The sequence below is a fragment of the Lepisma saccharinum genome, chromosome 8 (genome assembly GCF_977018435.1).
Source record: "Lepisma saccharinum chromosome 8, izLepSacc3.1, whole genome shotgun sequence".
NCBI lineage: Eukaryota > Metazoa > Arthropoda > Insecta > Zygentoma > Lepismatidae > Lepisma > Lepisma saccharinum.
In genome coordinates, this window is record NC_139236.1 from 34,414,826 (window position 1) to 34,442,518 (window position 27,693).

The 27,693-nt window shown below is 37.9% G+C and overlaps 2 protein-coding genes across 2 annotated transcripts in view; one reads left to right on the forward strand and one right to left on the reverse strand.

Moving 5' to 3' along the window:
- Window positions 1–955: 955 nt before the first annotated feature.
- On the reverse strand, window positions 956–8,612 carry LOC145990927 (uncharacterized). The gene is made up of 2 exons (XM_083126465.1): window positions 8,467–8,612; window positions 956–5,939 (listed from the first exon to the last, which is right to left on the reverse strand). Exons 1-2 carry the CDS (start codon window positions 8,555–8,557, stop codon window positions 1,162–1,164), a joined length of 4,869 nt encoding a protein of 1,622 aa, XP_082982591.1. The 5' UTR covers window positions 8,558–8,612; the 3' UTR covers window positions 956–1,161.
- Window positions 8,613–13,817: 5,205 nt separating this feature from the next.
- Window positions 13,818–27,693, forward strand: part of LOC145991410 (ras-related and estrogen-regulated growth inhibitor) — a 56,850-nt gene continuing 42,974 nt past the window's right edge. Inside the window, exon 1 of the mRNA XM_083127407.1 lies at window positions 13,818–14,025. Coding sequence (XP_082983533.1) covers window positions 13,929–14,025 — 97 coding nt within the window. The 5' untranslated portion in view covers window positions 13,818–13,928. The remainder of the gene's footprint in view (window positions 14,026–27,693) is intronic.

Below are 27,693 nucleotides of genomic sequence, written 5' to 3' on the forward strand. Positions count from 1 at the left end.
AATATTTACTTGTTTCTCTTATTTATAAGACACTCATATCATTCTGATTTTGTCTCCAGAACCTACTGCCCTGATATATAAGTCGATAACAAAAAATGAGACGGAAGGGTATTTGGAGGTTAATGTTTATATTCTTGTACAACGGGGGGGGGGGGGGTACTAGCTAATTATTTCACAATTGTTCGTCCGTCCACCTTTCTGGCATCATCTGTGGTATATATGTTATAGTATTATTATTTTTTTCTGTAAGGGGCCCCAATATTTTATTTGTATGGAAAACTTCGATATGGCACTGGTTTAATCCATTTCCCGAATTTAACATTTATCATCGTCATCATATTTCTAAAGTCCTGTAAATGCGGAATAAAATAATTACAATGCAATATATATTTCTTTCTGAGTTGGGATCATTGAAAATACGGTCCGTCAATAAATGACGAAATTTGTACAAGGCGTAACTATCCAAAACAATTCAAGTCTGCGTTAAGAAAGTGGTGTAAAGTAAATACGCCTTTCTCTTGTATAAAAACACACGAAATTAAAACAAATTATGCAACAAACCAATTTCAATGATGCAATGAGGTACATTTTGACCATGCCAGAGTCCGAGCGCGTTAATCTATACACAATTCTATCTGCGAGGGTTTCGGATTTGAGTCCTGGGTTATGTGTCCTTTCATAAATTTGATCTTATCATTATTTACTCTCGCCGTCAGGCTTAGCCTGAAGAGTTGATTGATTTCTTGGTTTTTATCGGTTTTATGCACAGAGTGAGTGGCTAATCGGGACTGGACCTACAGTTTAAAGTGAAATCCGAGCCACTATAGGCATCCACCGGGTATCGAATCTGGTACGCCTTGATTAAAATGCGACGACGTTGCCACTACGCCATCGGAGAGCCATTAGCCATAAGAGGTAGAAAGGTGACTTTAAATAAGAAAACTATAAATAAGGAAAACCAAGAGATTTATTGTGAGGGAATTTTGTACACGTGCAATGAAATATGTGACTACAACATTCTATTGAATCAGAAAATCTTATACTGTTTAATTTTATAAGATCATGACATCATTATCACTTTCGTGCTTAAAAAAACGTAATTTTGTGCAAATAATGTTAATCAAAAAAGTAACCCTTACATTTACACAGCCACAATATTATTCATTCATGCAACAGAGATGATTGTTGAGTGGTGGATGGCTTTGAACTCAGACTGGCCTCGCTTATATTCTGGTTCCACTGCATCAGTTTTGCCTCTGCCTGAAGGATATCGCCCAATTTACTCTTCACACGATTCCCAAGCTTCTCGATCCTTGCCTGAAGCATCTCCGCTTCTTCTCTCGAGATTACCTCCAGCTGCTCACCTTCCGATTTGCACCTGGCGAACTGCTCTTTCAGACTTTGCACGCCGGAGCTCAGGTTCGTTATCGCCTTACCCCGTTCGCGAATGAATGCCGAGCGTGACACCTGATCGCCCTCACCTGCCCTGGTTTTAGGTTCGGTCTCCTCCGGAATGGGGTGCAGAACAGGCTTGTAATCGGCGGAAGGCACTGATTTTGGATCTGAGTTCCAGAGAGGAATCTTTGGTCTGGCTATGTTACAGTACTCTTTCGAATTCCTTTCCTCCACGCAATAGTACGCACAGTCGCAAAGGTCACACTCTTGGCAGCAGTTGGGATCTGTGCACCATTCAGTGGGTGCACAGAGAGGATCGTAGCACTCCCAGGGAACAAATTGCAGGCACTCGTCTCTTTCACTTCCTTCCACTGCTGTAGGATAATGTACAAATTTTGAAAATTTGTATGGCTGTGACCGTGTCGTATACAAGTAATCGAAACCTTCATCATCATATTCCATGTCTCGAGAGTCATTGTCTTCTACACGATGACCAGGCGTTTGTGAGGAAGAATCGGTGGTCGTCCTTTTCGATTTCTTCTTCTTGTTTGTAGAATTCGAAATGATACTTCCAGTTGTTGCTATTGTACTTTGAGATGCTCTTGTTAAGGTTCTACATGGAGACCTTGAATCTGGTCTCTCCGGAGATCCTTTCTTCACGAGTTTATCTAAGGACAAGTTTCCTAATTTCCTAGTTGGAGATGTGTTTGTGGTCGGAGACTTTGTCAGGATATTAACTTTGGAGGATTTGCTTGGAGATGCACTTTTCGGAATTCTACTTGGAGATGTGTTACTTGATGAAGAGTTCTTCAACACTCTACTGGAGGGAGAGCGCGTAGCCGTTTCCTTTTTGCCATAGCTGAACTTTGAGATTTTTCTCGCTTCCTGCTGGGCAACATAATTGCTTGTTGCGCCAGTTTCCTTCGAAGAGTTCTTCCGACTCAAGTGACTGACTGTGCGAGCAATCTCAAATGAATTATCCCTCTCTGGTTTCGCCTGATAGGTCTTGTTCTGCTGAATTTGAGACTCAGCTTGAGGAACAGCCGGTGATGTTCTCTTCTGAGTATTGTACGTGGATTTCTCGCGAGGACTTTTAGTTGAACTTCCGCAAGCTTCACATGAAGTTTTAATCTTTCCTCTCTCCATGTGGAACATATCTGGCAGTTTTTTATCCTTTTCTTTTGCTTTGCGCCATTCTTCTCTTTCCCTAGTAAATGGTCTGTAGATCGGCTCCTTCTTTTTCACATTATATAAACGAGGATATACTGCCTTCTTCAACTTCTCGCCATGAGAAGGTATTGAGTCGATATTTTTTGTTACTCGTGAACAATGACGCTCCTGAAAATCTCTTTTTGTTTCAGTTGTTGAAAGATCCGGATCCACATTGCTCTCTTTAGCATTTGAGGAGTCAATTTCGTGTAACTGTTCCTCTTCAGGAATGTGTTTGATTGGAGTATCATCTTTGTTCTCTTTCCCATCATGACTTCCATTATTAACATTTGGTTCAATGCTAGTGTTGTCTTGTTCATCTTGAGGAAGATCTATGTGATTTTCAATTACTTCTACTTTATTTTCTTGAACTAGTGAAAGCACTTTAGGATATTGTCTTCGTAAATCATGTTCAATCATTGCAGATATGCTTTTCTGAAAGGAGCCTTCTCTTTCTGGATGATAATTACATAGAAGTTCCACTTTACATGGACGCTCGTTGGATTTCTCATTGTCTGATAAGTCAAACCATTTTCGATACACTTTATCCACATCAAGATCAAAGTTCGTAAGTTCTTCTTCCTTGATCTCATTTACATTCACAAGTTCTCTGTACCCGGTTGTGATATGAATCTTTTCTTCGTTCACATTTGCCCTATGTTGTATTTCCAGTTCACCAGCATTTTCCTCCTGAATAGATGTTGAAGAAATAAACGAATCTTGAGACCTTTGCTTTGCGAGACCTTCATCTAGTTGATCTTTGACTGAACTAATATCAACACCAACATCACTTACAACAATATGTTCACTCGAAATGGAAGAGGGAAATTTGTTATTAGATTTTGTGACACTGCACTGTTTTGTATTCTGAATCTGATGATGTTGTATCACGTTTACATTCTGTTTCAGCTTAATTTTAAGTCTGAGGTTGCTGGATGAACTTATTTGTTGAGGTGTCAATCCTCCAATTTTAGAACAGTTAACATCAGGTTTCACAATTATCGATGTATTTTCTTTTGTGACTCTATCATTATCATCGTTGTCCTTTGCAGATGGTAAGAATGTAGAATTCAGATGGTCTGTAGCAACCGGTAAGCTATTCCATTTACATACATTGATCTCTGACCAAGATCGTTTTTGTAGCCCGAGAGAGTCATTGTTTCTTTGCAAGACTTCTTTAATTTTTGCTGAATTTGAAATTTCATCTGGATGGTTGTCTACAATATTGGATGAATAGTAAATATTCCTAGCAATACAGGACATACTTTTGTTATTCTTGACAACATGTTGGTCGACATCGTAATTCCTGGTCTTGTGAACTGCATTTTGGGAATACTTTTCGTGGTACAGGGAAATGCTCAAGGCTTTCTCCTGTACTTGAGCATCTCTTTCAAAGATGTTTGATTCTTGCACACCTCGTGAAGGAAAATTTCCTGGAACGTTAAGTGCTTTTTTACTTGAGATGCATGCTTTGCAAGCAATTTTACTCACTGACAATGCATCACAACATTTACCCCCAATCTCGCTAGGTCGACCACTTAAGTTTGAAACACTGTCTTCACATTCGCTTCCCCCGAAATATATGTTAAATACCTGATCAACGACAGACGCCATTTCGGTCGTTTCTCTAACATTTATAGCAGATTTGCCTGCTTGCATTAATTGCCATTCCTTGATTTCCTTCCACCTTGTGGAGGAAACTTCAACTGACTCTGATGCAAAGGACCTTGTTTCGTCAATATTGATTACTTTCTGAGGCCTTTGAGACATAAGCACAGGTTGTGAACGCCGCAACTTCCAGGTTGATGAATCTGTTTCGATTATCCCCATGCGAGAGGAAAGAACAGATTCTCCCATAAAAGGTACTTCATGATTGGTACAAGTTGAAGTGTTCCTAATCCTAGCATCATCAAATCTCAGCAGCTCTGGAAATGTAACATGTATCGTGCTTGGGGGAAGTTGTAAAGCCAGATTGTCGCCAATTGGAAAGTACTCTCGACCTTGTAGTTGGGCAGAGAATTTTCCTTCATCAATTACAGTCATGTCTTTTATATTTTTATTACCATTTTTAAAATCTAAAGAATTGTGACTAGCTTCAGCAGATGCACAGGCGTTAGATGTGCTCAAGGCAGAGCAAGTTCCACTATCATTCCCGAAATGTTTCTCATTGTGGTACAAGTAACAAAATCCTTGCTCCTCTGCACTACATCTGATCTTAGCGTTCAGAGCTTGAGCAAGCACAGAACTACTGGGTTTAAAATTTTGCACTGCCAGCGCAGAATCTAACGAACCTCCACGTTTCAGCACCATTCTACTTTGAAGTATCTCCATCCCAGGTCCGAATGTATTGTTACCGCACCAGCTGTGGTGTAAGTCGTTGTAAATACCGACCATATTTTCCGCCCTATTCAACATGTTTTCGTACCTTTTGAGCATTGTTTCTAGCAGAGTTACGCGCATCCACATCTCGGATACAGAGAGTTGGGAATTTGTAGTGCTATCTTGGACACTAATCTTGCTGAACGGAGAGAGTGAGTGCTGCGATCCTTCTTGAATGTCTTTCCTACTACCACTGTTCTTCCTTCCTTTTGATGTTGCGCGATCTTGCATCTTCTTAAGGTAACCGAAACATTTAGTTACGTCAATGTTCTTCATACTACTGAACCTGAACTTTATGAGACATCCCAGCCAGGAACAAATTGTAGCTTTAACAACAACCACAATTAGTATTCCTGCAGCTCCAACTTCAAGTACGTAGATGAAAAACCAAAATATTCTCTTTACCACTGATTCGTTCCGATCGCTTTTCCCGAGCTTCCTCCTTCTTTGACATGACGCTTTTGACGCTCTCTGATCTGATTGGTCTGCATTGGAGTCGGCATTCTGTAAAGTATATTCACCCTCAGCAAGGCTGTCTTCTATATCCTTGATCTTGTCTCTGAGCCCTGGATATTCAGTTTCAATTTTTAAACCTTTTTCAGATTGCGGATCCGATTCGTGAGGTATATGCTGAAAATCCGAGGGTTCTTCGAAGTCGTCAAAGTCAGGATCGAAATAATCGTCAAGGTCGTGGAACTCGTCACAGGTGTCTTTCACGTATTCGTCCCAGCGGGCTTTTGAACTAACATGGTAATGGTGTGTTTTATGGGGATCGGGTTCAACATTATTCTCTTGCTGAGGGGTCTTTGCTGCAAACTTCTTCCTTGGAACCCAAGGACCTGGAAGCATAAGCAAGGACGCGGCGTCTTCTATTGAGCACGCATCCAAGTTGGTAGCTGGAGGAAGATCGTCCGAAGAACGAAAATGAATCCCAAATGGGTAGTGCACTTGGAAACCTGTAACGGGAAAATTGAGAAAATAATTATCATAGCGAACTACTTATTACTTTCAAGAACATTTATCAAATTAGAAACCTAAGGCACTTTTTAAAATTGCCTCAAATTATGACGCCACTTAACAGTGAAAAGTGATTATCTTTTTGCTTCTCCGATGATTCTAGATGTTAATATCTGATGGGCGAATTACCGATAGACATTTTGTTAGGGGTACCTCTCTTCCACGTAGTTCAGTGGAATGCATGAGTAATACCGAACAAATTGTCCATCCCCATGTTTAATCTCTTTGTTTTAAGCAATGAGAGCTTCAAGAAATGAAACAAAACGCCAAACAAGCTGCTCGCAACCTCTGACCCAGTATACGTAGAAATCTTTTCCTTAGAAATACGTAAAGCACCATAGAAGAAATAATTAAAATAGTCATGGACAATTTGTGCATTCCACTAGCCCCGTCTAGTTGGCTTCACTTTTTGACACTCCGTGCAGTGTAGGTGTATCCAGTGTCAGGTTGGCAGATTGGTGTAAGGGTGGTGCAAGTTAAATGACGTTCAACCAACTAGATGGAATGCTGTGTTCAAGTTCAGAAGATTCAACAAATGCCTGTCTGCTGCTTTAAACGGTCATTTGATTAGTTAGCATACACCGGTGCGGAAGGTCGTGCAGACGGTGCAGACACCAAATACACTACTTGACTCGAAATCAACGAACTAGACGACTCGGTGTTGCACCGTGCAACCCGCTTCGATGCAGAGAGAGTCAATGCGAGTCAAAAAGTGCAGCCAACTACAGTCCGGCAGAATTAACTTGAGAGAAATGGCCGCTCTGTGAGTGATTCAACTACGCTCGAATTTGCTAGAGCGGAGGACTTCCCGCTGTAACGGGCCAACGGAAACTCTAATGTTCGGGCGCGCGAAATGTTACCAACTGTTGAATGGACTCACGTGCAGTGACTGGTGAAACAAGCGAAGCGGCAGTGTTTTCAAATTACGGATTAAAGGTAAAGAATAAACTGTTTATCCATTTATTGTGTAAGATATATAAGAATATTTATAATGCTTATAATTTTCTTAGCATGTCCTCTTAATACAGTGATACTTCCGTTACACAATGTACAATTTTTCAAATCTCCCATCTCCCGTCGTCAGCTGATTGCCCATGATTCGCGTGAGAGTCAAGCGTTCGCTGTATGTTGGTACTCCTGCAGCGGCGCCAGCAGCCATTTGTCTCAAGTTAATTCTGCCCGACTGTAGACGGGGCTACTGTGTATACCGGAAACTGAATCCTTGCATGCCAAGGAAGCTTCGCAGTCTGGACCCACAGTCAGTATGATCCTCTGTGGGGTTGTTGTGTGTCCTGTCCTCGTTTCTTTGTCATTGTTCCTTCATCCATGTAGTCTTCATCTTCAAAAGCGACATAAAATAAATAAACTAGCAGCAATATAATTTTAATGCAGTTTTAAACCATTGATTTGCTTTCACAATGTACGTACTTTAGGCAAGGTATTTGCTTTTTTGTTATTTTACATCGCTTTTTTTTCTACATTTGACTAATCGAGGCGATAAGGATGAGTGGTGATTAGATGAAATCGATGAAGGGACACGAATAATCCCCCATGCCCAGGCGGGACTCGAACTCGTGAACTTCGGTGTCTAGAGCATCGTATTCAAGTTGAACATTGAGAATATGCCCATCACATTGGGTATAAGAATTCTGAAAGAAAGGGATAGCATTTGTTGCTGCTAATGTATCCCTCTATTGTGAGCATTGTCGATCATGATCCACGTTTGTCACTGGACCATGACGTCATCATTTGAAGGCACATCATTTCTTACATTCAGGGATAAAAAAAAATATTGCCGGCTTGCAACACTTGAGTCGATTTGCTTGTAGGTTTGTAGTAAATAATGTTAAAGATTTGCAGTCCTCCTTTCAAATGCATGGTAGAGAAGTGACATGAGCCTTTAACATATCAGAGTATATTTTCCTTACACACATACCAAAAAAGTACGAAATATTTCGAACAGGAATCTCAAATAATTATGTTTTGTTTTTTATTGATTACACAGGGACTTACTCTTTGTGAAAATGTTTCTTTGAAAGAGACAAATGAAGTATGATTTTTAAGAGTAAGGGTAATGTGCAGTGACGCCATTTCTGGCGACTTTAATCTACTACCCACCCACAAAACATTTTCTCCATACCACATGGTATTTGGTAGTCCACCGGAGGAAGGAGTGACGTGATTAGGCAACACGGCAGAGTGTGTATAGGCAAAAATGACTCTTGAAGCTTCCTCGCTTTGCCTTTCCCATATGACACCAGAACATTCACATTACTTCGTGCCCACTAATATAAATAATAAAAAATAATGTAAAAAATAAGTTTGACAGAATTTCACTCCATTGAAACTGAACCTACTGTTTCATGTGAATCTATTTTCGCATCACTAAATGGTGCTTCTTTCATACGTCGACAATTTTTCTGCTTTTTTTTACAAATATATTTACTTTTAAAATGTGTGACTCACCTTTCCATGGCAATTTGTGCGGCTTCCACGAAACGAAATTAAGGCATGTAAGCACCACAGCAAGCAAAACTACTTCCGAGTATGTGGCCATTACTCATGTATACGTTAGATTTAGTACAGGTTGGTAATACATAAATGTCGAGGTTCCTCAAGCACGTCACTACCAAGGGCATTCTAGGCAACCTAAATATATCATTGTTGATAGATAACGTCGTACATTGTTAAGAAGCAAGTTGACAGTCTTTTCTTTTTTTCATTTATGTTTCGTTTTGTATGTTGAAGCTCATTCAGTACTGAAAATCAGAACAGTTGGCCAAAATCAACATAAGGTTGATAGGGCCAGAAGAAAGAAGAAGAAGCTCGTCATATCCAGCGCCTGGTAATCATGCGATTCTGGTAAATGCCAGAAGGGCCAAAAATACGTTCATAAACTGTATTACGTTCGAAAATGCTACTACTAATGCAATGTTCTCTTGTAAAAAAAATACACACCATCAAAATTGATGCTTCAAGGTGGTCTACGGTTCGTTTGAGACCACATGTCACTTAAAATTATACAGAAGACGGAGAAGGTCTGACTTTTTAACTAATTGTGTCTGGATTACTTGTTTCGATTTTGATACTTTAGAGAGGGCATAACGATCTGAAAACAATTCATCGTATTAATAGTTCATGTTTTTCTGTTCGTTTGGGTCAAATCTCAGGAATCAAGATCGATCGACTGATTGAATTGCTTTATTTTAATTCGCTTCTTGTGCCACTTTTGGCTAATTTGCGCATGAGTAATGAAATTATGAAATTGATGAATGGACGCTCACAAACATCAATGCCCAGGCCGGGATTCGAACCCGGGATCCCTGGCGTCGTAGCGCGATGTCATAACCACTCCGTCACGGGGGCGGCTCTCAGAAATGAAGAAAATGACAGTAGAAATAGTCCAGGTTCAAGCTTGAACTACCAACAGTATCTCAAGAACTGCAGTACATGTTTCCGATATATTCAACGATTCAGACTTTATAAGGACATTAGTAACAATTTAACTCGATGTCCCATTTAAGACAGAAGGCACATTAAACATGTAATTTACCGATTTGTTGTTCAAATCAGTAGCAACTGGTAGTCTGGCTCTATGGGTGTGCACTTCAGTCTCGCGTCCAGAAGATGTGTTATTGGCGTGCATATTGATGCTAAATGTATTGGCAACGATAATTATGACCATATTTCAGTGATAATGGGACTATGGCAGAGTTATATTTCATTAAAATATTTAAAGATATGCATTGTTTTACTTATTTGAAATACCTCAGTGATTTTTCAGTCAATCACAAGGAGAGCGATGTTATTGGACTATCGATAATTCAGCATTTGATAACTTACAAAATCACTCAAAATATATTCACAGGCAGCATTACAAGTTTCTACTTTTTTAAACTTGAGAATCGTCCTAGGGCTGTTGTGATTCTAAAATGCATCCTAATACCTTCCCAACACAAAACAAATTTCAAATTGGCAAATTAATTTTAAATTAGCATGCCCCACCTCCCTCCTCTGGTAGATGATGTCGCAAACAATAGTGTCAGAGTTAATGGTGGGAGGCAAACTCCAAGAATCATCCATCTTGTCTACATGGGCGCATGCAGGGAGAGTCAACAGAGGGTTACTTGACCCTCCCTACATTAAATAAATGCTACTTGTTTTCCCCCTCTCCCTTTTACAAAGGTCATCTCGAAATCAATGCCTCCACGTTAATAACTCCTCATATTGTTATCGGATTGCAATGAAACTTCACACACATATAATGCGATATGTTACTAATGCACACAATTTTTCATTTGCAGGTAACTAAATAAACAACATGAATAGCAGAGCTGCAATTCATTTCTTACAAATAGAGGGTTGTCACAGGCCATTGCCAAAATGGGATGGTCAGTAATGCCTCAACCCCCACCCTACAGTCCTAATTCAGTCCATTGTTCGCCCCTCTCAAAAACAACCTTCGCGTGGACAGCATTTCCAGGGCGTGGAAGACATTAAATTCGCTCCAACTTTTTTCCAGAGCGGATTTCGTCATTAGGTTGAACCGTGGCAGAAATGTATCGAAAGCAACGGACAGTATTTTGAATAGCCTTAATACGTAGGTACCCAACATGTGTACTATCTATTTTCACACAAACTTTGAACTTCCATTGCAATCCGATAACAATTAGGAGTTATTCAAATGGAGGCATTAATTCCGGTTGACCTTAGTATTTGCACCACTTTCCTTTATTTCTTGTTTCTACTCTGGCTTTTGTTTTCAGTACATCTTTGTTCGTTCTTCATGCTTCGACTCTACTTGATCAAATCTTTCTTTATGTTATCGTCCCGTTTTTTCTCTGTCTTGTATTATTATTTGCCAGTGGGCAGAAGTAGCGCGCTACAGTAGCTAGCTCCAAATTTTGTAGCTGTAGCTGTAGCGACGCTACATTTTGAAAATTGTAGTTGTATCGGTAGCGAAGCTACAAAATTCCTGTAGTTGTAGCGAAAATTTCGCTACAGCTACATTTTTTCTCAGCATTTTGAGGTGAATTTTGAATGTGGCAACAGCGTCAGAAAAAATCGACAATAACCTTTAATTTTGCAGGAGGTTCATAAAGACAAAATCTATTACATGGAAATACAGATTATCTAGATTGTAGCCTGCATGTTATTTAATTAGTATCTGAATAACTCAGATATCCAGATAACTAACTGACATATATGAATATATTCCAGCTAACAGCTACGTTGTTTTGAGCTGCATCGCTATTTTGGAGAGAAACATGCCTCGTTTGCTGCACCGCTGTAAAAAAGTTCCTCGTTTGCATCACCCCGGAACAAATCCTGTGGATATCCATGGTGTAAGAGACACCAAAATGTCATAAATTGCTGTGTAAAACACAACTTGCAGTGCAAAAACGAGCGATGTTTTTTCCGCTGCACTGACAAAGGAATAGTGCCAGCAATAAATGGTTCAGTACGTTAACAGCATTGATCATTGTCAGTATATATAGGATCTCACCAGCAAGAAATTTTTGTTACAAGAATGATAGAGTTTTTGGAATTACAATTATTTTCGCGATAATATTTGTTCATAAATTTTAAAATTACAATACGTTTAGAACACTCGGGTTTACACGACAGTTTCCTCAATATATTGTATCATATTGTAAAATGTACATTCGAGTTATTGACTTTCCTGCAGAAACGATAATTTTCTTTAGTTAATATACATAGTTTTCAAATTTATGTATTTTTCCTACTTTTACGTCTCTTTTCTGTAACTTTTGCTAATCATGACACCATCATCTTTCGCCGTTTCCTGCCTCTGACTGGGTCGGCATAGAAGTCAAGCCTCTCCATTATTTCCTGCTCTTCCACCACTCCTCTCTTTTCACGGTGTTACAATCTTGTCCTCTTCTCCTAACACTCTCCGCTATCTGCTCTTTCCACCGACATCTTGGTCTCCCCTTGGCCTTATTCCCACTCCTTGTGCATTACAATCTCTTACTGGTAGTCTTTCTGCATCCATCCTCTTCATGTGCCCGAACCATCTTATCTGTGCCTGATCTATCCTGTCCTGAAGCTTCACCACACCCACTGTCTGTCGGATCTCCTCATTCCTTATTCTATCCCTTCTAGTCTTCTCCCATAGACTCCTTAAAAACTTCATCTCCACTACCTGCATCTTTTTCTTGTCTCTCTATGTCACGTAATTATTATTGGCACATAGTATGTGTTGTATATTACCTTCTTGCATCATAGGTACATCCCTGTTCCATATTAATCTTCGAACGCTTTGATATAGTCCACCACCCATTTGTCCTCTTCTGTTTACCTCCTCATCTATTCTTCAACTCTTCTCAATCATGACAATGAGAATGAATGGTTTATTTAATTATTCTCTTATCTATAGTCGCTTTCTGCCACTTTTGGCGACTTGTCAGAATGAGGAAGAATGATGAATGATGAGCAGTGTGGGGAATGGAGGAGCAGGAGGATCCCATCCTCCCAACTTGGCGTCTTTCCTAGTTTTTTTTGTTTTGAGTCCATTTTATGCATAGATAAGCTGATCGAGACAGGATCCGAGCCACAATGTGCCTCCGCTGGGTATCGAACCTGGAGTCCTTTTGTAAACAATGGGCCCCAGGTACTTTTCATTCAAAATGCTGCCTTCATATCAGTCTATTACAAAATGAAATATTTATTCTCAAGAAAAATATGTTGATGTGAACATAAATACGTAATCCTACCAAATTTCACTTGTGTATAGTTGTAATCATTAATTTGGGTAACACCCTAATTGCAATATTCATATATCAAATTTGAATTGAAATGCCACTTGCATAGGTATGTTATTCTCAAAAACTATAGTAAAAATAAGTAACTGAAGTAACACTGCTCTCAAAATTATCGAATGACGGGAATCATGATAATAAATCACAGAATCTATTTACCAGTAGTTGGGGATTTTTTTAATATCCACATGGTTATTTTTAAGTTTTTTTTATGCAGAAGTAGCGCAAAAAGTGGCGAAGTAGCGAGTAGCGAACAGGAGTAGCGTAGCGAGCTACTTTTTGGTAAATGTAGTTGTAGCTGTAGCGAAGCTACATTTTGGAAGAATAGCTGTAGATGTAGGGAAGCTACTTTTAAAATGTAGAGTTCTGAGCACTGTTATTTACTTTCTCTCTTCCTCTCTCTCGTGTGTCTTTCTGTTCTATTTATTTCTATCCCTTTCTCTCTCTCTCTCTCTCTCTCTCTCTCTCTCTCTCTCTGTGTCTTCTCTTTCTCTCTTCGTGTCGAGATTTAGGTTTCTCTGCATCTTTCTTTATATCTTCTTCTCTCTGTGTGTGTGTGCTTGAGTGTCCTGTTTTCTCTCTCTTTCGCTTATTAATTTCTCTCTTTCTCTCTCTATCTGCGTGTGAGTGTGTGTTGTTTCTCCCTCTTCTTATGATTACACATAAATGTGACGTCAATACTTCACACTGAAAGACAACATTTTTCGATTTTGACTCTGGTCCCTTTGAAAATTTTCTGTGGGCGCCCATAAATAACCTGCCTTGGTTTTTGCATCGCGTATCTGTCAACCTAGAACCTACTACCGACATTAAACTGAGGAAGTTGAATTCTCTTTAACTCTTTAAAACTAATAAAGATAAATCTTGAATGTAGCTTTGTTGAGGGGCTGGGGAAGGAACAGACTTTTCTAACAGAAAAAAAAAGACGAGCGACAGAATCGGCTGAACTTCGTGAGAACGGAGAACGGTGGGTGACCACAGTGTCTGGGGATTATTTTTAGCGCCGACAGCTCTGCCGCCAGTGCTGAGAGAACGATGAAACAAGCAGGACGGAGGGGAGAGCCAGTGTGCGTGTTTTGGCTTGTTGGGAGCGAGTGCGGTTGTTCATGTTTGACTCGAGATGATTTTTGACTTGAAGCACCAAGTATGACGTCCAACGCTATCCGCGGTATTCGGCGAAAGAAATCCTCCCTCTCGGAGGTGAAAGTGGCTGTGATTGGTTCACCTGGCGTTGGCAAAAGTGGTAAGTGGCGATATGTTTTTAAAATTGCAATGTTGTAAGTAAGGCCCGAGTTTAAGTCAACTTTATGCACAGATAGGCTTACCGGGGCTGGACGTACAGTTTAAAGTGGGATCCAAAGCACTATGTTCCTTCACTCAGCGGGTATCGAACCCGGGACCCCTTAATTACAAGGAGACATGTAGGGCCGAGCACGTACTAGTTTTATCGTGCTGTATTTCTGTTCCTTTTTTCTCCTGATGGGAATGAATGATGATGAAATAGATTACAATGAATCGTCGAGCATTCGAATATCTGCTTTGGTAATTCCTAGATCACGGAAGCTATCATGAAACAATTTCTTTGTTTTTTGAAATTCTTGTCTAGCTATACGAATTATTTGTATCTTAGTGTTAGAGCATTTAATCGACAAGACCAATACGCATCTATAGTAGAAAAATGAGACTTGGAGAGACAGAGAGAGAGAATACACTGTAGGTGGCTGTCATGGATCCCACTTTAGCCTGTAGGTCCAGTCCCGATTAACCTTCCTGTGCATAAAATGGACTTAAAACCAAAACTCAAAGTGACTGTCACATTTACTACGCGTATATCATGCAGGGGTTTGACCAGAATACAAAATCTGGAGGGTGAAAGAGCAAATTTAAAAACAATGTGGCCATAAATTGGACTTGAAAATTTTGGGAAGTGTTAGGGTCTATGGATATATCACTGACATAGACATGCGCACGGGTGGTGCTTGTGCACCCCCTAATATGTCAACAAAAACATTTTAAAAATATAGAAACTAGTACTATTAAAATAGAGAAAATAATGTCCGTTTTACAAAAAGTAAGGAATTTCGTTTCATTTCGTATCCCACGCTCTCACTCTGTCTCTCTCATTTACTATAATACCAATAAAAGATGATGTTTTCCACTTTATAAATAGCACAGAAGCTTCTCCACAAAGCATTTATCCTTCTACCGAGCACAGTCTGGATTGCTAACGCCACTGCAGCTGTAACTAATTTTTATATATCTGTTTTGTTGAGTGGAAAATGCTATGTACTAAAAAGAGTAAGAATATTGTAATGGTAATGATTTTATTGCAAAATGTTTGCTTATTTATGAAATACTACGTCGCATGAAGTTGTGTAATGTAAATTTGGAAACCACAAAATAGAACTGTATTGATTGATTGATTTTGTTTATTTTACTTCGCTTTTTTGCCACTTTTGGCTAATCGCGAAGATGAGGATAAGTAATGATACGATGAAATTTATGAAAGGACGGACACTCACAAAGAACACCCATGCCCAGGCCGGGATTCGAACCCGGGACCCCTGACGTCGTAGCGTGCTGTGCTAACCCCTCCGCCACGGAGGCCGACTAAAAGAACTGAATTACCTGTCTTAATGGAGTTCCAAAGGCTAAAATATACAAAAATATTCACTTTCAGATTTTGATTGCGTCTGAAAGCTAGGACTCTACTGCTTAAAATGATATGTAACACATGGTGTTTCTATCAAGTAACCAGGTGTGAAGTAATGCGCATTAGAAAACGTGGAGAAACTTTACCTACAATTCATTTAATGAGAAGGATTCAGCTGATATTACCTGTGAATATGTAGCCTTGTACTGTATTACATTTGTTAGAATTGGTTATTCTGATTTTCAGTTGCTTACTTTCTTTATTTAAATAATATAAATATCGTCACAAAGATAGGAAAACCTATGCTAAAGTGATAACGAACACTTAGGTACAATGTTACAATGTTCATCTTGATCTTCATATACCTAATGGTTTCTGTGTGAAAGGGGGTTACTTGTCCAGATTGAAACTTCCCTTCAGACACCCCCAAATAAATTAGTCTGCGCACACCTATGATGATACCATGTTTATCACATTAATTTATTACATAGGGCAGAGGTTCCCAAACTTTTTGCTTTCACGACATTTCCGCGGCGCCCAAGTCAGAATGTAAGACTAACTATCAATTGCAACGCTCAGTTAGTGATGTTAGGTTGCTTGCCTGAAGTTGAAAAATAAACACATATTTCAAATTCAGAAACATTTTGTGTGTAAAAATAGTAAATGAGCACATATTTGGAACAATCATATCATTTCACTGAAAATATTGGAACATTTCGCGGGGCCTCTGTAAGCCCCAGGGAACCACTGACATAGGGTAAATGCATGTTTATATAATAAATTATTGTTTCTTGTGGGCAGAGCGATGCGGCGGTCTTACTTTTGGCATAGAAAGTACAAATTTAAACAATTTCTATATACAGGGGCGCAACAAGCAGAAAAAAATCCCCCAACTTGTTAAATAGCACGTGGGGAACAAAATATGGCGATAAAGCTCATTCCGAATCAGCAGAAAGCATTCAAATGAAATCCACACAGTTTGAGGAAAATTAATAGAATGGTTCGCTTGAGCGGCTATGCCTGCTGTTTTCGGGGAAAGTTGAATAAAAGAGAATATGTTTTTCTGATTCGGATCTCCGGGCAGGGACTGCTTTGGGAGATCCCTGGACTAAGAATAAGATCTACATTAGGATCAATCTAACTTGACTGAACTTAAAGATCCTATTAAAAGGCTAAAGAATAACAAAGCACCTGGCATTGATTTAATACCAGCTGAGTTAATTAAATATGGTGGAAATTCGTTAATATGTCAAATTCATAAATTAATTTGTTTAATATGGAATAAAGAAGAAATCCCTCAACAGTGGAAAGAATCCATAATTGTTCCTGTGTTTTAAAAAGGTGATAAAATGAACTGCAATAATTACCGTGGAATTTCTCTACTCTCAACAACAAAAAATATTATCTAACATTCTATTAGCAAGACTAACCCCATAATGAATGCTAATGAAATTATAGGTGATTATCAATGTGGATTTAAAAGTAACAGATCAACTACAGATCAAATTTTTCACACGAGATAGACACTTGAGAAAAAGTGGGAATATAATCAAAATATCCATCAGCTATTCATTGATTTTAAAAAAGCATGTGATTCAGTCAAAAGAGATAAATTATATAATATATTAGTCGAGTTTGGAATACCTAAGAAGCTTGTTTGTATGATAAAAGTATGCACCAGTGAAACAGAAAGTAAAATTCGTGTGGATATTAATATGTCTGACAAATTTACAATTCATGATGGGTTTAAACAAGGAGATGCATTATCTCCATTGCTCTTTAATTTTGCCTTAGAATACTCTGTTAGGAAGGTTAAAGAAACTAACGAAGGACTAAAATTAAACGGTGTGACTCAGCTGTTAGGATATGGAGATGATGTAGATTTAGTGGGGGATGATGTAAATACAATTAAGAATAGTGCTAAAATATTTTTCAAAGCAGCTAAAGATATAGGTTTGAAAGTTAGCAAAGATAAAACTAAATATATGCTTACATGCATATACCAAGTGTTAGGTAATAATCAAAATCTAATTATTGATAACTCGTTTGAACCAGTTTCCAAATTCAAGTACTTAGGAATAATACTAACAAATGAAAATGATATTAAAGAGGAAAGTATGCTTAATTCAGGAAATGCATGTTACTTCTCTCTTCATAAACTTTTGTCTTCTCATTTAATATCTAAGAAACTAAAAGTTAAAATATACAAAACAGTAATTTTGCCTGTAATATTATATGGATGCAAAACTTGGTTACATTGAAAGAGGAACATAAATTGAGAATATTTGAAAATAAGATCCTTAGGAATATATTTGGGCCTAGAAGGGATGAGGAGACAGGTGAGTGGAGAAGTTACAAATTTAGAAGTACATAATTTGTATTCATGTCCAGATATTATTAGAATGATTAAATCAAGAAGACTTAGGTGGGCAGGCCATGTGGCACGAATTGGAGAGGAAAGAAGAGTTTACAGGATTCTTGTTGGGTAACCTGATGGTAAGAAACCAGTAGGAAGACCAAGACGAAGATGGAGGGATAATGTTGAGATGGACCTAAAGGAAATTGGTAGGGATGGAATAGAGTATATAGATCTTGCTCAGGATAGGGACAGATGGAAGGCCTGTGTTGCTGCAGCCATGAACCTTCGGGATCAAGAAGGCTATTCTGATCTGTAAGCTTAAAAGGTATCAAGCATTATTGACGAAAACTGCCAATGAACAAGAGTTTTGTAGATGTCGCTGATTCCAGACGAGCTACGACTATTACAGAAGTAACTTTATCTTACAGTACATCAATTGAACCGCCACGTTTGCGGTTCAGCACATATTTACACAAAAGAACAGCATAAGCAGTGCAGCACTGTGGACAAGCTAAGCATATGTAGACGATTTCCTAACAAGCAGAGCCTTTGCAAATCGCTCTGAGATCGCCACTTCCTTCCCTACATCGCATCATCTTTGGAACCTCTCCATACCTCAAGGCGATAAAAATCTGTGAAGAGAACACTGCTTTACTGTATGCTGATATGTCACAGCTGACGTGAAGAGGGGGAGCAAAGCAAAGAAAAAGACGAAGCGCTTCCACCCGATAGGGAAAGGGGTGAAATTAGTTACACGAAACAGCTGTCCAAATGCGAGCGACGTTGAAGTAGCTGCTGATAAACTTCTCTGACAATGCTATTTCACAGTTGTCAACCGGAAGTTCCTCCCGCTATGAAAAACGAACATTGCAAGAATTAAAAGGTTTCGTTTAAACGAGCAACACTAATTTATGTGCAGCATTAACGCAACTTTATGTAAGCAACGATTTATATATGTGCAGGAGTGGGGCTTACGATATTGCGTCAAATGTGGGAAATGTGACTCACAAGGGAGGTTATCTAAGTGTCCCCCTCCGATTTCCATGAAACTTGGCAGGTGTATAGAGGGGCCCAAAGGAAGAAATACGTATTTTTTCGGCTAAAAAACTGTTTTAGGGGACAACCCCCCTCAAATATCAAGATGAAGACAAATTGACGTGGGGTCTGACCCCCGTGTCCCACTCCGATTTCCATTAAATTTGGCAGGTGTATAGAGGGGCCCAAAGGAAGAAGTACGTGTTTTTGTGTTTCAGCTAAAAAACTGTTTTAGGGGGCAACCCCCGGCTCAAATGGGCCCCTTTATACACCTGCCAAGTTTCATGGCAATCAGAGGGGGACACACGGGTCAGATCCCCACTTCAATTTGTCCTCATCTTGACATTTGAGGGGGGTTTTGCCCCCTAGAACAGTTTTTTAGCCGAAACAAAAAAACACATATTTCTTCCTTTGGGCCTCTCTATACACCTGCCAAGTTTCATGGAAATCGGAGGGGGACACTTAGATAACCTCCCTTGTCAGTGGGGTAACTAACCACTTCGATCACCCCATCCCTCTGCAGAGAACTCTACAATCTAAATTTTGTACAAGTTAACCAACGCGACTTCAATTTCTGATTGTTTTAGAAGTATAGCTGTTCTTTAGAAGGAAACTGAACGTAACTAAGCATATCGTGTTTACCTAACATGTAAGAGGTAAGACATTGGCACGAGTTTTGAGTAGCTTCTATTACTTGCTTGTGCTAAGTTCCATTCATTCATTCATTGTTTTCTGCCTAATTGGCAGGTTTTCCACTGCAATCTCCAGCTTTCCCTATTCTCTGCCTTACGCTTCGTAATAGCATACGACCCAGTTAATTTAATATCATCCATAAGCTGATATCTCTTTCTTCCACGGACTTTTCCTCCTTCAACCATTCCCTCCAAGGCATCCCTTACCAGGCATTTCCTTCTTAGACAGTGTCCTAACCAGTTTCTTTTCCTCTTCTTGATGGTCTCCAGTATAGATATTTTTTCACCAACTCTTTTCAGTACGGCTTCGTTTCTTACCTTGTCCGTCCATTTTACACGCTCCATTTTTCGCCATGTCCACATTTCAAAAGCTTCGAGTCGTTTCTTTTAATTTCTTCTCAACGTCCAGGTTTTTGCACCATATAGTGCTACACTGCACGCAAAACATTTCACTAATCTCTTTCTTAGACCTATGTCCATGGGTCCACAAAAGAACATATTTTTTTCTATTGAAAGCTTCTTTTGCTATTGCGATTCTCATTTTCACTTCTTGTTTGCAGCTCATGTCACTGCTTATAGTTAATTCGAGGTACTTGAAGCTATCCACTTGCTGGATTCTTTCACTGTTTGCTCTCACATTAATATTCCTTGGTTTCCGTCCTATAACCATTGCCTTTGTCTTGTTTACATTTATCTTCATCCCATACTGCTCACAGCTGCTGTTTAACTCTTCTAACATACTATTTATGGTTATTTCATCCTCAGCGAATAATGCCATGTCATCAACAAATGTTATGGAGTTTATTCTTCTTCCTCCCAATTTGACACCTCCTGGGCCCTGGAAACAATTTTTGACTACATCTTCTAAATAGATATTAAACAAAGTAGGCGATAGGCAGCATCCTTGTCGTACTCCTTTTCCAATTTCACAGCCTTCTGTCATTTCGTCTCCTGTTCTCACTTTAACTCGTTGATTCATGTATAAGTTGCTTAGAAGTCTTCTCTCTTTCCAATCTACACCAATTTTCTTCAGAATTTCTGAAAGTTTAACCCAATTCACTCTATCAAAGGCTTTCTCCAGGTCTACAAATACTATAAACACCTCCTTTCCTTTCTCTAAATATCTTTCGCCAATGGTCCTCAGTAAACCAATTGCATCCCTTGTACCTATTCCTTTCCTGAAACCAAACTGTTCTTCCTCTAAACGCCACTGACCTTCGAGTATAGGCGTCTGTTCAGAATTCTTACAAGAATTTTTGCCGAGTGAGATATCAAACTGATTGTCCTGTACTCAAAACATTTTCTGGCATTGCTTTTCTTCTGCAGAGGTACCAAAACAATCTTCGTGAAATCTTGTGGCCAATCCCCTTTCTCATAGATTTTATTGCATAAGTGCAGTATTTCTCTTTTTCCATCTCCCAGGCATTTGATAAGTTCAACAGGAATTTCATCAGTGCCCGTTGCTTTCCCATTCCTCATTTCTTTGAGTGCTTGCTCAAATTCTTCATTCAGGATATAGTATCCTTTCTTATCATCAGGCACGTCGTCTTCATTTTCTACATTCATACTGTCTGGGCGATTCTCTTTCTGGCAGAGCTCTTCAACGTACTTTCCCCACACACTCGATATTCCTTTTTTGTCTGTGATTTCACATCCTCCCTCGTCTTCTATCATCCACATTGTTTTCCATTTCTTCTTTTGGAAGCCCAAGCAGTTTACTTCACGATACATCAAGTCATACCTTCCTCTTTTTTCCAGTTCTTCAATTTCTTCACATTTTTGTTTCATCCATTGTTCTTTTGCCCTGTCAGTTTCTCTTCTTAGCTGGTTATTCAGTATCCTGTAATTATTTCTTCCCTCTTCCATTTTCTCCGTTCCTCAATTTTTTCCAGCATACTTTCAATAATCCATGGTTTCTTTGCACTTTTCCTTTCCCTGTAGCCTATTGTTTCATCCACTGCCTTCTGTAAGCAGCTTTTATTCCATCCCACATCTCATCCTTATTGTTACAACTAGCTTTAAACTTAGTATAGTTTCCTTGGAAATTTTCTGCATTTTTTGTCTTTCTTATTCTTCTTCCCTTAGCTTCTCTAAGTGGGGTTTCTTGTTCACCTGATTTTGTGTTATCTTCTTCAATCTAAGATTGATTTCTCCTATTAGCAGGATGTGGTCTGAATTAATGTCAGCTCCTGGTAATGTCTTCGCATTTTTCAAACAATTTCGAAATCTTTCTTGTACCAGTATGTAATCTATCTGGTATCTTTTGCTATCCCTTGGCCATATTCAGGTGTATCTCCTTCTCTTATGTTGCTGGAACAGTGTGTTTCCAACAATTAGGGAGTTTCTTTTACAGAAATTTACCAGGCTTTCCCCTCTCTCATTTCTCTCACCTAATCCATATCTTCCTACTGTACTTCCATCCTGCCTTTCTCCTACTACAGCATTCCAATCACCCATTACGATAATGCATGATCCCTTTCCCTCTTCTTCCATCAAGCCTTCTATCTTCTCATAGTTTTCCTCCACTCCTTCTTCTGACAACCCACTATGTGGCATATACACTTGAATTAACGCTAAGTCTTTCTTCTTTCCTTGAAGTTTCACCATTATAATTCTGTCATCCACATAACGCACTGCTATAACTTTATGTCTCACACGTGGTCATAGCACTATTCCCACACCACGGTTTCCTTGTTGATCACCTCCAGAATAAAACATCTTGAACTCATCACTCACTATTTCACCATTTTCTTCCCACCTCACTTCTGATTTTCCCATAACATCTACTTTGTTTCTTCTCATTTCTGCTTTTAAATTTTGTAGCTTTCCAGACTGTAACAGGGTTCTGACTGACATTCCACGTTCCAATCCTTAATCTTACCTTCTGTTTGCTTCTCTTTTCCCCATCAGTGTCCTTTGTCATAACGTGTCCTTCCCAGACATCCCCCTCCCGGACATCCGAATGGGGGGCTAGTTTACGTCCGGAATATTTTTCCTTGGAACGACTCATCGTGGTTGCAGTTTTTCTAGGGAAAATATATATGCGGTAGCTTCCCGTTGCTTTCCGCACACCACTCTCTCTTTCGCATCTTGAAAGATCCCAGGGTGCCCCAAGGAGGAGGTGAGGAGAGTGGATTTGGCTAAATGAGCTCTCTGGACTTTACCGAAATTCGCTGCACCAAACTTATGGTGTTTGGATATAGGTTGCATATCAGTTCCATCAGGGTTTTTGACTCAAGGTCGAGAAATCCCATTTAGCCTTTGCCCCCTGTGCTAAGTTTATGAAACGTTATTTTTTTTTTTCAACGTACTGTTGTACATTTAAAAATATCTTCAAATATCTGAATATTTTTTAACACATTTGCACAGCTACAAGAGCAGAATGATGAGAAAGAACATGTTGTGGCAATATTCTAAGCAGTGGTATGGAGACAAATATTTTGTAATCAACCTGGTATATATTTTACTTACCGAAAAGTTAATAGTAAGCATATGATGAGTTATATTTTTTTAATAATTAAAAAAATAATTATCAACACAAAAACGTAAGAAATATATATATGTAAGAAACATTGTTCAATATTTTAACTTTTTTATTACATAAATATTTTCAAAAAAATAACTGATTAACGGTTGGATTGTATCCTATGAAATTATTAGGATCAAATTTATTTATTACAAATATACATTAATTCATGGCTAGCTCCTATCTCTACAATTCTATTTCAGATGAGTCATTGTAATCAACCACAATACATTGAGAATGATTTTGTTCATTAAAAATTCTATTTTGAAAATGGCCCTTTAATTTGTCCAAAATATGGGCATCGCCAGAAATATTTGTAGGGGGGGTAGGGCATTGATAAAACTTGATTGGTACAAACAATAACAACAATAATGAATATTACCACGATTATAATTGCTGTTATACAATAATAACTATTATAAACTATTTAAAATAAACCAATTTTATTTACGTTTCGTGTAGATATTTTATACTCACTTCTATCAATCTAATGCAGTTTTTAATTAGCTTATTCTGCTCCAAATCGTATACTCGAAAAATTATGTTATGCTTTTAATCTAAGCCAGAAAATAAGCTTGTAGTTACAATAGGGTACTACACCTCTGAGGCCACTATTGCGTAGTCTTCATAGACCAAGGAGAATATTGGGGAAAATAAAATGTTCCACGCCGCCATTATAAATTGTCAAGTGTACTTATCCATAACATTGCACCATTGTGTGTGTTTGTGAGTGAGTGTGTGTGTGTGTGTGTGTGCGTCCCAAAATAGTTGCAAGAATTATCTCATGTTCTTTATAGCTGAACGAAAATATTATTATTCTTTCTGAAACACGTGCCTTTCGTGTATCAAATGCACGCAGATCAATGGAAGAATGTTAATATTCTACACCCTAACTTCCGAGGAAAAGATAATGAAGAACAATGCGCAGTTTCAATGCTAAGCAAAGGAGACAGAGACCTTGGATCTGGACGGAAATAGCATTTCATTTCTTCTGTTCCAAACTACAAATGAGCATTCGATTCGTAAGGTACCAATAATGTACCAACCAGGGGTTTGCTTTTAAGGAAACAAGCCTTGATGGAAAACGATGTTACTTCCAAACCGTAAAAGCTTAAAATAGACGTTTCAATTGCGCGGCAGGAAACAGTGTGACTCCCATTACGGTTTCTGAAAGTTACAGCGAACGTTTAAGTCATGCGGATATGATTGGAATCCATTCTGGCTCGAGACTCAGAATTTCCGTCGCAGTGCGCTTCTCACACGAAAAAAATCGAATTCGTGCATTTTAACGCCTTTACTAATTGCAATCGAATCTCCGAAATACTACACCAACAGGATCAAAAGATCCACGCACCGAATCTTTCACGGTGTAGTGCAGACCATTTTTATCTGTCATCAGTGAAATTTATCACTTCTATCTGTAACTAGACACACAAAACGTTAGAAATCCTTGAACTCGTTCCAAAGTTCAGTGTTGCCAATCCTCCACGTTACTTGCATTTGCAAGGTTATTTCTATTTAAAATTACTTTTGATGAGCATTGATTTAAAGTTTTCAAGAATACAAATAGTACTTTCGCTATTTTGTTTTGCAATACATCGTTTACAATAAACACCCATATAAACGTATATATTTTGTTCATCCAAGGGTTTAAAACAAGGATTCAATGATTCCACTTTTTTTTTTTTTTTTTTTTTACTTTACATGAAGTAGTACAGTTTACATGTTTCTTTCTTAAAAAAAGAAACAAGTCAAGCATGTAATAAGCTTTAAATTTACACACTAATGTTGTAAATTTAAACAAGACAACCAGTGGCCTAATGAACAAAATTAGCACTTTTCAACTACAAACACATGCATTAAAATCAAAATTGATTTTTCCTGATACATCTGCAAAGTGAATATTTTAGCGTTTATTGTAAAAATTTAAAATTAAAATATCTTAATTAACTATTGTAACGATAACGACTGAAGCATTGGAATTAATATTTTACACATTACGGACTGCTTGGCAATGATACTGTGTACTTCATTTTGAACATGTCGAATTCATCACCTTATCTCTACAATGTGAATTTATTTCCAAGTTTTTTCCCCGGCACAGGGCAATTGTTTCCAAATATTTACTTTCCATGTTGTTTACCAGTTTTAGTTAATTTCATGCACAGTTTACATTGAACGTTAGACTGCAGTCGTCTCAGTGATCAAGCTCATTGAGTGGTTAAACTTACCATCTCGTCACTGTAGGTTCCAGGTTAGAGAAAAAAGTGTCTCTTCATCAATTTTATCAAATCATCATCCAACCTTAAATTATTTATTTATTTATTTCCCTTCAACAGAGTTAAGTCTCCAATTACAGAAAGGTAATATCAAAATATTACATTTTCATTTACAACTTGTATGTACGCACATACACATTCTCCCTCCTTCCTCCTTTACACACACACACATATTCACAAACATAGACAGATAATACATTATATATATATACACACACACACACAGACATCTTGGTGACAGAACAGGTTTACTGCTTAACTGTGACAACAAATGTTCAGATATTTACACATTTCATCTGAATTACACAAAACAAGTATCACAAACACTGGTACAATATATCATTACAACAAACTTCAATATGACAAATCCAATTATCATAATAAATACATTATTAAGAGAGATACCCCTTTAACATATTCATAAATTTGGTTCGTGTCATGCCGAAATCCAAGTCCACCAAATGATTTGAGATCTTGTTATATTGAAGTGTCATTTTTTGTAGTGGCGAACCTTTATACAATTCTGTTCTTGGGATTTTGTATGAGAATAAACGTCTATTACGTAAATGACCCTGTCTTACTTTAAACCAGATTCTCTCTAGTATAGAACTACTATCAATATGTCCATTTATTATTTTATACAGAAACATTTGTTGAGAAATTTCACGTCTATTTGACAGGCTTACAAAATCAAATTCATTTAATAAATCATTGTATGGTATTTTAAGAATTATTGGCGATATTCGATACTTCTTATAATATAAAAATCTGAGAAATTTCTTCTGTATACGTTCAATCATATTTTTCTGGGAGTTACAGTTTGGCGCCCATACGGAACAAGCATATTCTAATTTGCTTCTAACTAAACATTTGTAGAGCATACACAAAGAGCATATATCATTTAAACTTTTAGCATTTCTTATTAGAAATCCAAGATTCCTGTAGGCATTCTGGGTAATGCAAGAAATATGCTCAGTAAAAGTCATATTATGGGTAATAATTACTCCTAGGTCTTTAATTGAATACACTCTTTTTTCAAATTCGCCGTTAATAACATACTTATCATTTCGCTCATTATTTCGTGCTCTAGTAAATATCATGTATGAACATTTCTTAAAATTAAATTTGATATCATTCTCTACACTCCACCTATGAACCATGTTTATATCAGTCTGTAATTTCCTAGTATCCGTAATATCCCTAATTACTCTATATATTTTAACATCATCTGCGTACACTAAACACTTTGAAAATTTGATTGTACCTGGTAAATCATTAATATAAATTGCAAAGAATAGAGGGCCTAGATTTGAACCTTGTGGAACCCCAGATTTAACATCATAAACAAAAGACTTTGCTTGTTTATAAGTTACATATTGTTTTCGATTAATAATGTACGATTTGAAAAGATTTACATATTGTGTTGATAACTCAAAACTTGCAAGTTTTCTTAGAAGAATATTATGATTAATTCTGTCAAAAGCTTTTGCGAAATCTATATATATTGCATGTACACTAAGTCTCTCATGGAACGCATCATGTATATCTTGGACAAAATTTATCAGATTTGTTTGTGTTGATCTACTTGGCAAGAAACCATGTTGATTGTCACTTAAGAAACATTTTACATGATTAAATATGCGATTGTATAGGATGGACTCGAATACTTTCGCCGGTGCACAGAGAATTGATATGGGCCTGTAATTTTCTATTTTTGAACTTTCACCAGAATTTAAGATGGGGCATACACGCGTTTCCTTCCAGATATCAGGGAACATTTGTGTTTTCATTATTAAGTTATAAATTCTAAGTAGAGGATACATCAATACCTCAGAGCATCCTTTCAAAATGTAATGTGGTATTTCATCTGGGCCGCTAGATCGTTTTCCTTTTAACTGTTTTGTAGCACTTTCATATTCTTTCTGACTAACTGGCGAAATAGCTAATGTGTATGATATAATGGACTCAGTGCGTTCGTCTATTATACATGGTTCAGATGTTTCAGCATATACGGACCTAAAATATTTAGCAAAACCATCAGAAATATCTTTTGCAGATTTGAGAGAATTTTTTTTCAAAATTCATTGTGCTGTTACAAGCACCATTATTACTTTTCTTATTTCTAATAAAACTCCAAAACACTTTAATATTTGATTTCAAATTGCTTTCCAATTCCTTTATGTAGGTGTAATGGGCACTACTTACCATTGTTTTTACCATATTTCTAGTTTGCCGAAACAATGAATTATATTCTATTCTAAATTTTATATTTTTTCTGTAATACTCTTTTAACTTTATCAATTTTATGATATCATTATTAAACCAACATGGGCATTTATTTGTTGTAATTGGTCTTCTTTTTGGGAC

Bases quoted from the DNA above. Each gene is read 5' to 3' on its own strand.
- LOC145990927 (XM_083126465.1), bottom strand. From the start codon at position 8,557: ATGGCCACATACTCGGAAGTAGTTTTGCTTGCTGTGGTGCTTACATGC. The intron at 5,940-8,466 runs GTGAGTCACACA...TTCCCGTTACAG, and splicing joins GCACAAATTGCCATGGAAAG to GTTTCCAAGTGCACTACCCA.